The sequence below is a fragment of the Epinephelus lanceolatus genome, chromosome 1 (assembly GCF_041903045.1).
Source record: "Epinephelus lanceolatus isolate andai-2023 chromosome 1, ASM4190304v1, whole genome shotgun sequence".
In the NCBI taxonomy this organism is placed as follows: Eukaryota; Metazoa; Chordata; class Actinopteri; order Perciformes; family Serranidae; genus Epinephelus; species Epinephelus lanceolatus.
The window spans coordinates 38,708,781-38,722,196 of record NC_135734.1 but is presented as its reverse complement, the minus strand read 5'-3'; the positions used below and the strand labels follow the sequence as shown (position 1 = coordinate 38,722,196).

Below are 13,416 nucleotides of genomic sequence, written 5' to 3'. Positions count from 1 at the left end.
AAAGTGCAAGTCAGTAAACCTATCCCCAGGAGCCTCAGTGAAAAAGCAGTGGGCTTGGTTGCTTTGAGTGTCACTGAAAGACTGCATTGCCTCTCAAAACGAAGAGCCCACACTCAAGAATCAGCTGGAACCTGGCCGGCAACAGAGAACAGCAGTTCACTTGAGTGAAGATAGTAAGTACATTTATCAACTACTGGGAAATTTCCTTATATTATTGCATATACTATTAAAATCTGTGAGCTAATTTATTTAAATATGTGCTAATCTGACACTAATTTGCATATTACCATTTACTAACCTTGCACATAAATGGTAAGAACCAATGGGATTAGCTGCACTAATGTATAGTAATGAAACATGTTTTTAGACAAACATGTTTTTTGATGAGAAATGATAAAATCGAAAAAATGTTGAAAAACTATCAACTCTTTTTTTTTACTTATGATTGCGCAGGAGCAAGAGAGTAGCGCTAGTCAAACTATAGAAACTATACACTTTCCATACCAACGTAGTATTTGTGTATTCACAGTTAAATCCCTGCTGCACTTCCCTCCTGCAAATAAGGGTAATAAAAAGTAAAAACCACCTTGCCTCTCAGGGTTTAGCACAAGGGATACAATATGTTGCCAAGCTTTAATGCGATATTTAATTTAGTGTTTTATCCCAAAAGAAATGACACACTAAAAGTATATGCTCTGCTATAAACACACACTGCTCTGAGACTTAGGACACAGACCTGACAAGTGTTTCATGAATCAGTTCACACCCTTTGCAAAGCTATTTTCTCTCTCAGACGAATATAGTTTCGCAGCGGTGCACCGGGTGGGAAAAACTGCTAAATATGCAGACACTTCATCAACTGACAGAGCTTGGCATAATTTATTTTAATTAAATTTAATAATAATAAGTTTAAGTGGCTATCAAATGTAATCCAAGACCAAAAGGCTTCTGTCATTAGACTAATGAGATCATAAAAATAGAGGACTAACAGAAGTATGGGGAAGACGGAGTGCTTACATTAGTTTGCACTTGAGCCTGTGAGATACAATAAGAGGTTTAATTTACGTCATATATAAAGAGGTGATATTTACCATATGATATGTATTCTAATTCAAATGTAATCTTAATTAGAATAAATTAGGGTGTAAATGCTTTTCTGAATGAAGCCATTTGTCAGTCTTAAACACACAATGCTATATCTTACATATATCTCTGCTAATGTGGCCCTTTCAGTCTTTGAGATGAAATATGTTGCGATAATATGACTTATTTTATTGAGCATAAAGGAACTTATTATTATTATTATTATTATTATTATTATTATTATTATTATTATTATTATTATTATTTTATATGTATATTTTTAATACATTTCTATACTTGTAAAATGCTTCTAGAGTATCTGACATTATCCTGAAAAGCTGTGACTGAAGCTTGCTCCTACAATAAAGCAATATTGGCTACAGCGTCTGGAGCATGGAACCTGACTAATTATACACTTTTGCATAATTATGAATTGATTAAAGTAATTAAGGTAATACCTGATGTTCAAAATGACCATTTAATAGTTTCAGAAAAACTTTATTTAATGGTGTAACTACAGAAAAAAAGGGAAAAGAGGCTATTTTTAACCACACAAATGTTAACCTTTTCCTATGGTGGTACCTTTTCTATATTCTCTTTTTATCTTTTCACCTATTTCTTAAGATAATTTAAGGCTAAAAAGAAAGCAAAACCTAAATACAAAGACGGTAAATACGACTGTTATATTCGCAGTCGGCCACGTACCCCGCTTTCTGAGTCATGATGGATGTTTTATGGGGTATGTGACCTACTGCCTGCAAAATTAGGCCAGTCATTCACAGGAATCTACAAAGGGAATGTTAAGTATTTCGTGATCGCAGGAATCCTTTCAATTATAGCACAGATAGAGTTACAAACCCAGGTGTCCTGACACCAACTGGGATATAGGTCTTAACGTCAAGGTTTAACACTGACGCCACATAATGCCACAATATGTAGCCCTTTTTATTAGAGGGAGCAATAAATTGTGTCTTATTGCATCTTAAGTGTCTCTCAAAGGATGTGTTTTACTTGAAAATGCATCAGCGTCGTGTTGTAAAAGCGGGCACACTGCCTTCAGCCACTAGTTAAAACAATGATAAGTGATATTCATTACAGATTCAGACCATCTGGATGAGATTAACTGCATGTCAGACAGATGGGGACTCTCATGGTTACTAAGAGTGGTCAGGTCATGCTTACAGCTCCAGACTACATTGGAATTTTTGGGTATGTTCGACGCTGACATGGGGGAAAAACCCAATTACACAATCCAAGAAATGCTCAAAGTGTAGACAAATTAAAATGGTATACCAGTGAAGTAAACAGTGTCGCCTTATTAAGTGTCAAGTGTTTTAAAAGTACATTGTAATGTCTTTGGATTAACAGGGAAGCTGTTGTCTGAATCAAGATGTTTAAAATTCGTAAAGCGAAGGATGAGGAGCCAACTGCTCCAGGGCAGGGTGAGTAATTAGAGTCTGAATGCTTGTCTTCAACTGCAAATTACTGCCAGACAATAGTGTGTGCTTAAAACTAAATACATACAGCTTTTTCTGATGATATCATATGTACTTGAATTATATCGGAGCTGTCAAAGGTTCATAAAAGTGTCAATAATGCAACTGATCTCATTTAATGACAGTTAAAATTAGAAAGAGGTCAAAGGTGCCTGGAGTCATGATCACCCAGTATGTGGAAGAACTACCGCAAGGCATGACCACCCCAGATTTCACTCGGAAACCCATCGCTATAACTATTCAAGAAGGTAAAACACCACCTTTAATCACACATACATTTTTGATTTTCTAACATAGTTACAAAACGGTACATTCTTGCTGCCATTTTTTTTTTAGGGAAACAGGTGATCTTCAGAGCGGTAATTACTGGTAATCCAACACCAACTGTGTCCTGGGTGAGAAATAACGGGGAAATTGATGAAGAAAGGTACAAAATCGTCCAAGATAAAAATTCTGGCGAACACCAGCTACAGGTAAGATCACTGACCATGTGTCACAGAAAATGCTTTACAGTTGATCTGATACCAATACCAATATGGGATATACATATGATACTGCCAAAAATACTGGACAAGGTATCAGCAAGTATGAGGGTCTTTGCACCAATCCAATCCAATGTAATTTATTAATACATTTTTAACAGGGTTCTTACAGATTAAGGGAAATTAGACTTTTTTTAATGCCAATTAGGAAATTATTTAAGACCATATTTACAGTAATCAAAATTGAGGGAAAAAATACAAACATAAACAAACATACAATGTCAGAGAAAAAATATTTATTCACCAATGTCACAACACATTGGGGAACACAAATTAAATAAAATTAAATTATTTTGAAAATAGACAGAAATCATTTTAAGATTTTTACTATGCAAAGTCAGAGAAAAACAATAATAAATAAAATAATACTTCCCATGTCTGAACATTTTTAAGACTTTTGAAAGATTGAATTAAGATTTTTAATTAACAATTAAGGCCCTTTTTTTTTAAATTAATACAATGCCCTTTAAAAATGTCACTTTCTGGAGTGGAACACAAATTAAATAAAATCTACCATATTTTTCCAAATAGTAGCCTGGGCGTTTATTTCACAAAATAGATTTTGACCCAAGGCGTTTAAAAGAACCAGGCAGCTATTTGCTCAAGGCTTTTTTTTTTTTTTTTTTTTTTTCCACCGGCCTGCACCAGGCCGTTATTTGATTACAGTTCCTGTCCAGTATGTTTTTAGTGCAAAAATACATACTGTATAATGTAGGGGTGAGTTCATGTACAAAAATCTCTAAACGTTTAGAGTGGGTCATTTTTTTCGTGTACACGGGTTTCACTGCTGGGTGGTGCTTTTGCATTATACCAGTAAAGCCCCAGTTATCCGAATACCAACCGAATGGGCCATTTAACCAACAGTTACAGGCCGCCACACCAAAATATCGCCATTCCGATGGTCCGCCATCCCGAATTCTGGTCCCTGAGTCCTGACAGTAAGCTATGGTGAGCCTGTAGAAGCTGTATTCCCCATGCATGTCAGCGATTTTCACCGGGGACGCAAGTGAGTAATTCAGGCTGACTTTACCTGTTTTTCAACGAACTCTTCTGGTAATTTTATTAAAAGGCATGGCATATAGGTCCACAGTAACTTATCATTATTATCATTATTATTATTATTATTATTATTATTATTATTATTATTATTATTATTGGGTCTTATAAGAGTGGGCTACAACAACAATCCCTCATGGAGGGACAGCCATGAGGCAATGAATGAGGAAATAATCGCCCAGGTGTTTAACCGGGCCGGCGTTTAATACGCAAAATGCGGTCAAACCCCTGGCGGCTATTAGGTGCCCGGCGGCTATTTGGAAATATACGGTAATTATTTTGAAAATAGATATAAGATTTAAGATTTTTACAATACAATGTTAGATGAAAAAGATTAATCAAATTGTATTTCCCATGTCTTAGTATCTTTTTAAGACTTTTGAAAGATTGAATTAAGATTTTTAAATAACAATTAAGGCCCTTTTTAATGAATACAATGTCTTTTAAGACTTATGCAGGAACCCTGTTAAAAATAGTTTCACACCTGCAATAACATAATAATGAAGGCTGATGGATCAATTCATCAATCAGAATGTTCGACAGGTCATCCATCGGGATTTTCCAAAAACACTGATGATCATTTATTGATTGACAGATGCCTGATGTAACAGCGGATCAAGCCGATACCTACAAGTGTTATGCCAGAAATGAATATGGAAAAGCGGTTGTAACTGCTACACTGAATGTTATTGAGGGTCAGTTACTCTTACTCTTCTATTCCATTACACATCAAATATAAACCAATTGTTAAGATTAATTACATCAGTCTCACTTCACTTCCTTTTCTTCCATTTCAGTTGGCTATAAGAAGAGCAGAGCCATGCAAGAATCAAGAACAGGTACACAGCCTAAGTTTAATCTATAATAAAGAAGGGTCAGCCACTGAATAAAAATTTTAAACATGCTGCTCGTTTTGTTGTAGCCATCCGAGAGGTGCCTGAGGACTTTAAAAAGGCCTTAAAAAATAAGTAAGTATTACATTTACAAATAGGCAAATGTAAATGACTGTGTTTTTTGTTTTTGTTGTTTTTCCTAGCCATGTATGATTATCACCTTACACTGCTTAATCGTTCTTTTCCTTCTTTTTATAGGGTTGACATGGAGGCAAAAGAAGAGAAGAAACGTGAAATTGATGATAGCTTTTGGGAACTGTTGATGAGTGCAGACAAGAAAGATTATGAGAGCATCTGCAGTCAGTACGGTGTCACTGATTTTCGTGGGATGCTCACGAAACTAAACGCGAAGAAGTTCGAAAGGCAGCAAGAGCAAGAAAGGGTATGTTTCAGCTTGAATTCAAATTTTAATTCTCAATGAGACTTCTAGCTGGTTACGAAAATTATATTATAATTATATATACATATATAATCTAAACCGACACAGCAATCATCATTGTGTGAATGAATGCACACTGTACAAACTCTCTTTTTCCCCTTACTTCTTATTACTACAGGTTGTTGAAAGGCTATGCAACCTAAAGCCCATTGAACTGAAAGACAGTGGAGATGCAGAGTTTGAACTTGAAATGTCACTGAAAGACCCCAGCAGCAAAATCTTCTTATTCAAGGTGAGCTATTCCATTTTAAATATTTACTTGTTTACTCAGTGGTTGATAAATTAAACAAAAGCCTTGATATTCTGCAACACATTCACATGCACGGTACATAATGCTCCGACTGTTTGTTTACTTAGGATGGAGTTATGATTCCTTTTGATGCGGAGACAGAGGTAAAACATGGACTGAGGCAAGTGGGAAAGAAGTTTGTGTTTAGCATCAATGGTGTTGAGCCGGATGATGCAGGATTATACCAGGTGGAGGTTGATGGAGTTAAGATCTTCTCAACAGACTTCAAACGTAAGACAATGCACCAAATTGATTATCTACATGCCATCACAACAGTCAAAAAGAGCTGAGAATGCTTGCTAGGAGTTGTCCTATAACAGATACCATGTTATGCTAACAATAATTTTGGCTTTGTCTAGCTCCCCCAGTGGACTTCTTGGTCAAGATTCAAGATGTGAAAGCGGAGGAAAGAGAGGACGCTGTGTTTGAGTGTGTCGTCTCACAGCCCCTGAAAAAGATTAATTGGATGGGAAAGAATGTCCAACTGGAGCAGGGGGACAAATACGACATCCTTGTGTCAGAGGATATGCTGATTCACACACTGGTGGTGAAGGACTGCATGCCATTGGACAAAGGAATCTATGCGGCTGTGACTGGACTTGTCTCCTGCAGTGCCTGGCTTATAGTGGAAGGTACCGTCGATATATTTTTTTATTACTCAATCAATCAAACTTTATTTATATAGCGCCTTTCATACATCAAAAATGCAACCCCAAAGCGCTTACTGTTCAAAAAAGTTGATCAAACACAGCAAATGTCTCATAAAGCATTAAAAATGTCCTGGTACTGTGTATCTTTTTGTTAGTTGACAATGACCCAAACTCACATGGAAAGAAGAAAGCTCGCAAAACAACCAGAGCAGGTGGTGGTGGAGCTGAACTTTTGAAGATTGCTCAGGAGCAAAATGCTAAGGTACAAAAGGAGAGAGAAGAATTGATTGCAAAGGCAAAGGCAGAGGCAGAAGTTGCTGCTGCAGCTGCCGCTGCCGCTGCAGCTGAGAAAGCAGAAGCCGAAGCTAAAGCAAAGGCAGAAGCAGAAGCTAAAGCCAAAGCCAGAGCTGAAGCTAAGGCTAAAGCTAAAGCTAAAGCTAAGGTGAAACCAAAGGAAAAGGGAGATGAGGGAGATGAAAAGACGAAGACAAAGACAAAGACAAAGGCCAAGGTAAAGGCAAAGGCAAAGGCAAAAGGTGGAGAAGGGGCAGAAGGTGTAGAAGGTGAAGAAACAACCGCCGCTGAGGGAGAAGGCGATGAAGAGGATGAAGAAGAGTATGAGGAAGAGTATGAGGAAGAGGCTGAGGAAGAGGCTGAGGAAGAGGCTGAGGAAGGGGCTGAGGAAAAGTCAGCTGAGCCTGCAACATCAGAACCCAAGCAGGAGGGAGAGGCCCCTACTGAAGTTGCTGATGCTGAAGGAGAAGCGCCTGCTCAAGAGAAAAGAAAGAGAGTGAGAGCAGGCCCACTTGTCCCTGAAACAGTCATTGGTACGCGCAAGAACACAGTCATTCAATTCTAAGCACTGCTATATTGTTCATCTCTTCTTGTTCCCAGTTAACAATGAGTTTGTATTTCCATTTAGACCCAGGAGTGTACTTCACCAGCGGACTGTCAGATGTAGCTGCAATCATTGGTACTGATGCAGAACTGGTCTGCAGGCTGAGCAGTGAGGAGTGTGATGGAGTGTGGTACAAAGATGGGATAGAGGTGAGGAAGAGCTGATACAGGAATAGCTTTCATCTTTAACCCTCTGAGATTTAAAAGTGGTAACGTGTGTGTGCATTTCAGATAACAGCTACAGAGGATATCTGCATTGTTAAAGATGGGACTTATCGCAAACTGATCATCAAAAACTGCAAAGAAGAGGATGCTGGAAAGTACAAATGTGAAGCTGATGGCCGTAAAACAGAAGCTGCGCTAAGTGTTGAAGGTACTGTACTCAAGTTGAGGTACTCCAACTAAAGCTGAACAAAAGGGCAGCCACTGTGAGAATGTGTGTAAAACATTTTTCTTCACAGCTCAGCAATAAAAGTCTCAGTTTGAAAAGCTGTGTGCTTTTTCTACTAGATCCTCCAAGAATTAAATCTGAGGACCTCGAAGAGTTCAAAAAACCTGTTGTAATCAAAACTGGGAAAGGGGCAGCCTTCGAGCTGTCTTTCATTGGCCGGGAGCCCATGAAGATCCAGTGGTACAGCGAGGGCGAGGAGCTGTTGGAAGACACCCACACCAAAATCGAGAAGTCCTCCTCACACACCCGCCTAGTGCTAACAAAGTGCCATCGCAAAATATCAGGGGAAATTAAGATAAAGATTAAGAATGAATGTGGAACAACTGAGGCCATCTCACAGCTCCTTGTGTTGGGTAAGGTCGCGCTGCATGTTGAGAACTGTATGTTCTTAATTTGTACAAATTTTATATAAATATTATAAGACATGGATATGAGTGTTTGTTCTTTTTTCTTACTGCAGATAAACCAACACCACCCTTAGGCCCTGTGGATATCATTGAAAGTTCTGCAAATTGCATTGACTTCAAATGGAGGCCTCCCAAAGACAATGGCGGTGCCCCAATCACAGACTACATCCTGGAGCGCCAGCAAATTGGCCGAAACAGCTGGAAGAAACTGGGCAAGATTGGCCCCGAGCCAAAATACAAGGATACCGACGTGGATCATGGAAGAAAGTACTGCTACCACATCAGGGCGGAGACTGAGCAAGGCATCAGTGAAATGATGGAGACTGATGACATTCAGGCAGGGACAAAGGGTAAGCTTTCCTACAAGCACAGCAACACTTACTGACAGTGTCCCAAATACAAAAGGCTTTTTGTGTTAGCCTCTTTCTAAAATGTTATCCATCTCTCAGCATACCCTGGACCTCCTTCTACACCAAAAATTGTCAGTGCTTTCAAAGACTGCATCAATCTTGCCTGGTCTGCACCCACTAACACCGGAGGAACCAACATTCTGGGATACAATGTGGAGAAGCGCAAGAATGGCAGTAATCTGTGGGGCTTAGTAAATCCACCCGAGGAGCCCATCAGAGGTACAGCGTTGTTTACAGTTTGAATACAGAAATGTGCAAAACTAAAGATTATTTCCTACAGTTTAAGTCTTAACTATATATTTTTAAATGCCAACAGAGAAAAAGTACGCAGTGAAGGATGTTGTTGAAGGCCTTGAGTATGAGTTCCGTGTATCAGCCATCAACATTTCTGGTGCCGGAGAGCCGAGTGCGCCTTCTGAATTTGTGTTTGCAAGAGATCCAAAGAGTGAGTAATAAGCCAATAAAGGCTATACTGTTCTGATCTTAATGATTGATGTTTGTAGGTGCAACGCTATCAAAAAAACAGTGAACATGAGGAAAAAAGCAGCACCTGCACACCTACTCCATGCCACAAAGTTTAATCAAGACATTTCAATTCTACTGGGGTCTTCTTAGAGTCAAAAGCATCATTTTGACTGGAGACAATCTTTCTGGGATACACTGCAAAGAAACACAAGAATGGAAGTAATCTGTAGGGCTTAATTGACCCTTTGAAACCTGAGGTAAACATGGAAATAGGAAAAAAGAAATGACCCAAACATAAGCAGGATATCAGTAAAAAGTAAAAAAAAAAGTAAAAAAAATAAATAAATTAAAAAAAAAGTGAAAATTTGGATGAAAAAAATAAAAGTTAAACAAAAACAAAACAAAAAAACGGGAAATCACCTGAAAAAATGGGCTAAAAAAATGAAAATAATTACATAAGCATACAGTGTTTTTTTTTATGCCACCCAATTTTAAATGTATAATTATAAATATATAATTTTAACATTATACATAGAATTTTCTGGGCATTCTCCCCTTGTTTTTTTTTTAAATATACATTTCTAATAATGCTCCCTTTCTCTCAGCTAATTTTCTAACATTTCTTTTATTTGCAGGACATTTTATGCCAAATTGCTGAGTCCTTTTTTCTTAATGAAATCAACCCAATTTGCTCAGTATTAAAGAATACTTGTGAAAGGTGTCTGGAGTCATGTTGCTACAGTTTTCAGAGTGTTACCCCAACGTTTCAATCCTACTTGGATCCTCAAAATAATCCTTTTGACTTAACAAAGATCTGAAGAGGATAGAAATAACGATGATTAAACCTTTGTACCATGGAGTAAGTGTGAAGGCATCACTTTTTTCTCTCAGTGATCAGCTGCTTATATGTCAGTGCTTTAATGCTTACACTTTCAGAGCCTCCTGGTAAAGTTATCGACCTGAAGGTGACCGACTCCACATACACAACCTTATCACTGGGCTGGAACAAACCCACAGAGGAGGAAGGGGTCCAAGATGAGGCCAAAGGCTACTTTGTGGAGCTCAGACCAGCAGAAAACCCAGAATGGGGTCGCTGTAACTCCAATGCTATCATTATGAACTCTTATACCATCATGGGTCTGAAGTCCATGGCCATGTACTGGGTAAGAGTTGTAGCAACCAATGAGGGTGGAGACGGTGAGCCTCAAGAGTTGCCCAACTACATCATTGCAATGCCTCCTCCAGGTGAGTCACCGGGAATTATGAACTGACTACAGTCATTTGACATCTAACCTAAATTTAATCTGTTCAATTTCTCCCCACATTGTCACAGTGAGGCCTCACTTCACTGACAAAAAAATGAAGAACTTTGTGGTGATGAAAGCTGGGAACGCTGCTCGAGTCACCTTCAACTTTGAGGTTTGATATAGTATTCATACAAATACTTAGGAACACAAAAACGCTAAGTTTTATTCAATGTCCTGTTTAAAGTTGCTGCTCTACAAAAAAGTATAAACCCACATCTCAGCCCAGTATCTGCTGCTGTTGACAGGCCTCTCCAATACCAACTATCAGCTGGCTAAAGGACGGACTTCCTGTCGGCAAGCATGTAACAATGAGCAACACAGACACATCGTCGCAGATAATGATCCCCTCAGCAGAACGCCAAGACACGGGGATCTACACAATCATTGTCAAGAACATTGTTGGTCAGGAGACCTCGAGTGTTGAGATAAGAGTCACAGGTACATTAAAAAATAATATTTAAACGTATCCATGACAAACAGAAGTTAAAATGCCAAAGGTTTATGGATTTGCAATGTGATATCATATGCAACATCTTTTTGGAAAAGTTGCTGTAGTTTTTGGAGGAAGCAAAAATGGTTCTTATATTTCCAGAATTAATTATTTGAGCTTTTAATTATTAATGTAATGCAAAAAATATTAAGTCACTGCTGACAATATGTTCAAAATCTTGTGCATGCTATATTTTGTGTACACTTTGGCGTTGAGGGATGCGTGGGGAAAGTTTAAAGAGAGCAAGACTAATAACAACATTTCAAAAATCCTTTCCTACCTGTCTCCAGATGACCCCAAGCCTCCAGGCCCTGTGGAGCTGGAGGAGAACGTGTCAGGAACAGTGTCGATCTCCTGGACTCCCTCTCCAGATGAGAAGAAAGACGACAGGCTGCACTACATGATCACCAAACGCGACTCTGTGAAGCGCACCTGGCAAATTGTGGCCGATCATCTCTTCAATAACAAGTTCACAGTCATCAATATCATGCCAGGACGGCAGTATAAGTTCCGGGTCTACACCAAGAATGACATGGGGGTCTCCAACCCGTCAGAGTCGGCAGTCTGGGAAGTGAAGAAAAGAAAAGGCAGGTTTAAATAACGTGATACAAAACTGTGTTGTTGTATTTTCATTAGGCTACGTTAATGTGAAACTCTTTTTTTATCCTGAGGCTTTTGTTGCACTTTGTAGTGGTGTGGTGAGTGCAGATGTCGTTGGTTCTGCACCGCTGTCTGTCTATAAACACATGAGACTTTCACACTGAGCTGAAATGAAATGAGAACTCATAACTTTGGTAAAAAAACAACAACATAATAAACAGTCTCATACTGCATTTTGCTGTCAGTTATGGCATGTTGTGTGTAACCGCAGGCGGGGCTCAGGCCCACACACGGGAGCTCCGCTGGGTGGAGTAGAAAAGGAGAGCGGAGAGTTGGAGATGGCTGCACTCTGCATGTCTCTGCATTAAAGCTTCACAATTAAAAACACCTGTGTGAAAGCTAACATTAAACAAAGGATCAATCCTCTATATAGCTGAATAAACTTGATTCCAATCAGTTAAAAAACACCATGATCGGCCGTGATTCCGATTTCTGAGAACTGACTTGGCCATCCCTAATTTATACCCCTTAACCCTTTTCTTTTCGTGCGTCCTTTCAGAAACATTTTCCGTGAGCCTTCCTCCCTCTAAAGACTGCAGCTTTGAGTCGCCTCCTTCATTCTCTGTTCCGCTAAAAATGCGAAACAGTCCAGAGAGCTATGAGTGCTACATGAGCTGTGCGGTGACGGGAAACCCCAAACCCCATGTTACCTGGTACAGAAATAGCATCAGCCTCAACACCAACACTAACTACTACATCACTAACACATGCGGGGTCTGCTCCATGGTGATACTCAAAGTTGGACCCAAGGACAGCGGGGACTACACAGTCATTGCAGAGAACCCTCTGGGCAGAGTGGAGTGTTCAACTAAACTTGCTGTTAAAGGTAAAAATACATTTAAATTTATTTGTTACATCTTGGAGTCTACTCCTCTGGTTACATTTTTTAACAGTTTTCTCCTCTCTCCTCCTTCAGACTAGGGTGATGCAGTAAACTCCTGGAGATGGCTGCTCCATTTTAAATGAATGGGAAACAAAGGATGTGCCAATTTCTGAAACCTGCTTTTTTGTGAATTATTGTATTAATGTGTTTCAATAAACTGTGAAGAAAATAAAGGATGAGAAAGAAGAGAGTAATGAAGGAATAGCTCCTGATGTCATCCACAAATGCTCTAAAGCAACAATAACAAATGTGATGAATTCAAACTAGATTTTGTTGTGTTTGAGTGCACATTTTACTCAATTTATCTACTGGATGCAAAGAGCATTTTGACAAGAGACGTCCGAGAATCAACAGTAATTATATGCTAATCTTGCACCCAAATGTGTTTATTCATTGACCTATTTTTCCCTGAGCTGTGATTAGAGTTAGTTTCCTGTCTGCAGAAAATCTGCTGGCTTCTGTGATGTTACTACCTCATGGAAAATTGACGACATGACAATATGGCTATAACTGAGCATGTCAGAGTGTCTATGTAGTGTTTGAATTAGTAATCAGAATGCCAAATGTAAATAAATCTTTACTGATCAACTGTGATGTGCCCTACTTGCCTGTCTACAAAGGGAACTTGTAATGCTTTTCTCTATTTTGTGTGTTATATGTAGTGTCACAATAAAGAACACTCTGAACACTTAGTTTCCAAACTTTTTTCTACTCTGTCTACATTATGACATCATAGTGCACTGGATTTCTTTACACTCATCTGCTCCAGGCCTACACTGTCACATGTTAAAGTCAGGGAAACACATAGTTGCAGATGTTGTATATTTCTCCCCAGGTTTATATTATATTCCTGCTGGAACATGTCCGGTGGTGTTTGGAAGCTTTTAATGGGGATTTTTCATGGTACAAAGTGCCGCTTTTCTCTGTTACAGTAATTCCCCAGCTGCAATATAGATGTACATTAATAACTAGATACCAGACGCAGAGCTGGTGCCTAT

The 13,416-nt window shown here is 38.9% G+C and overlaps 1 protein-coding gene across 1 annotated transcript; it reads left to right on the top strand.

The window, feature by feature from the left end:
- Positions 1-29: 29 nt before the first annotated feature.
- On the top strand, positions 30-13,110 carry LOC117257566 (immunoglobulin-like and fibronectin type III domain-containing protein 1). The gene is made up of 24 exons (XM_033627845.2): positions 30-173; positions 2,452-2,525; positions 2,705-2,827; positions 2,916-3,052; positions 4,773-4,872; positions 4,975-5,016; positions 5,100-5,145; positions 5,269-5,452; positions 5,628-5,741; positions 5,867-6,029; positions 6,158-6,430; positions 6,604-7,275; positions 7,371-7,495; positions 7,577-7,718; positions 7,856-8,149; positions 8,257-8,553; positions 8,653-8,832; positions 8,930-9,058; positions 10,015-10,323; positions 10,412-10,497; positions 10,631-10,823; positions 11,166-11,462; positions 12,035-12,361; positions 12,452-13,110. Exons 2-24 carry the CDS (start codon positions 2,474-2,476, stop codon positions 12,454-12,456), a joined length of 4,290 nt encoding a protein of 1,429 aa, XP_033483736.1. The 5' UTR covers positions 30-173; positions 2,452-2,473; the 3' UTR covers positions 12,457-13,110.
- Positions 13,111-13,416: the final 306 nt, after the last annotated feature.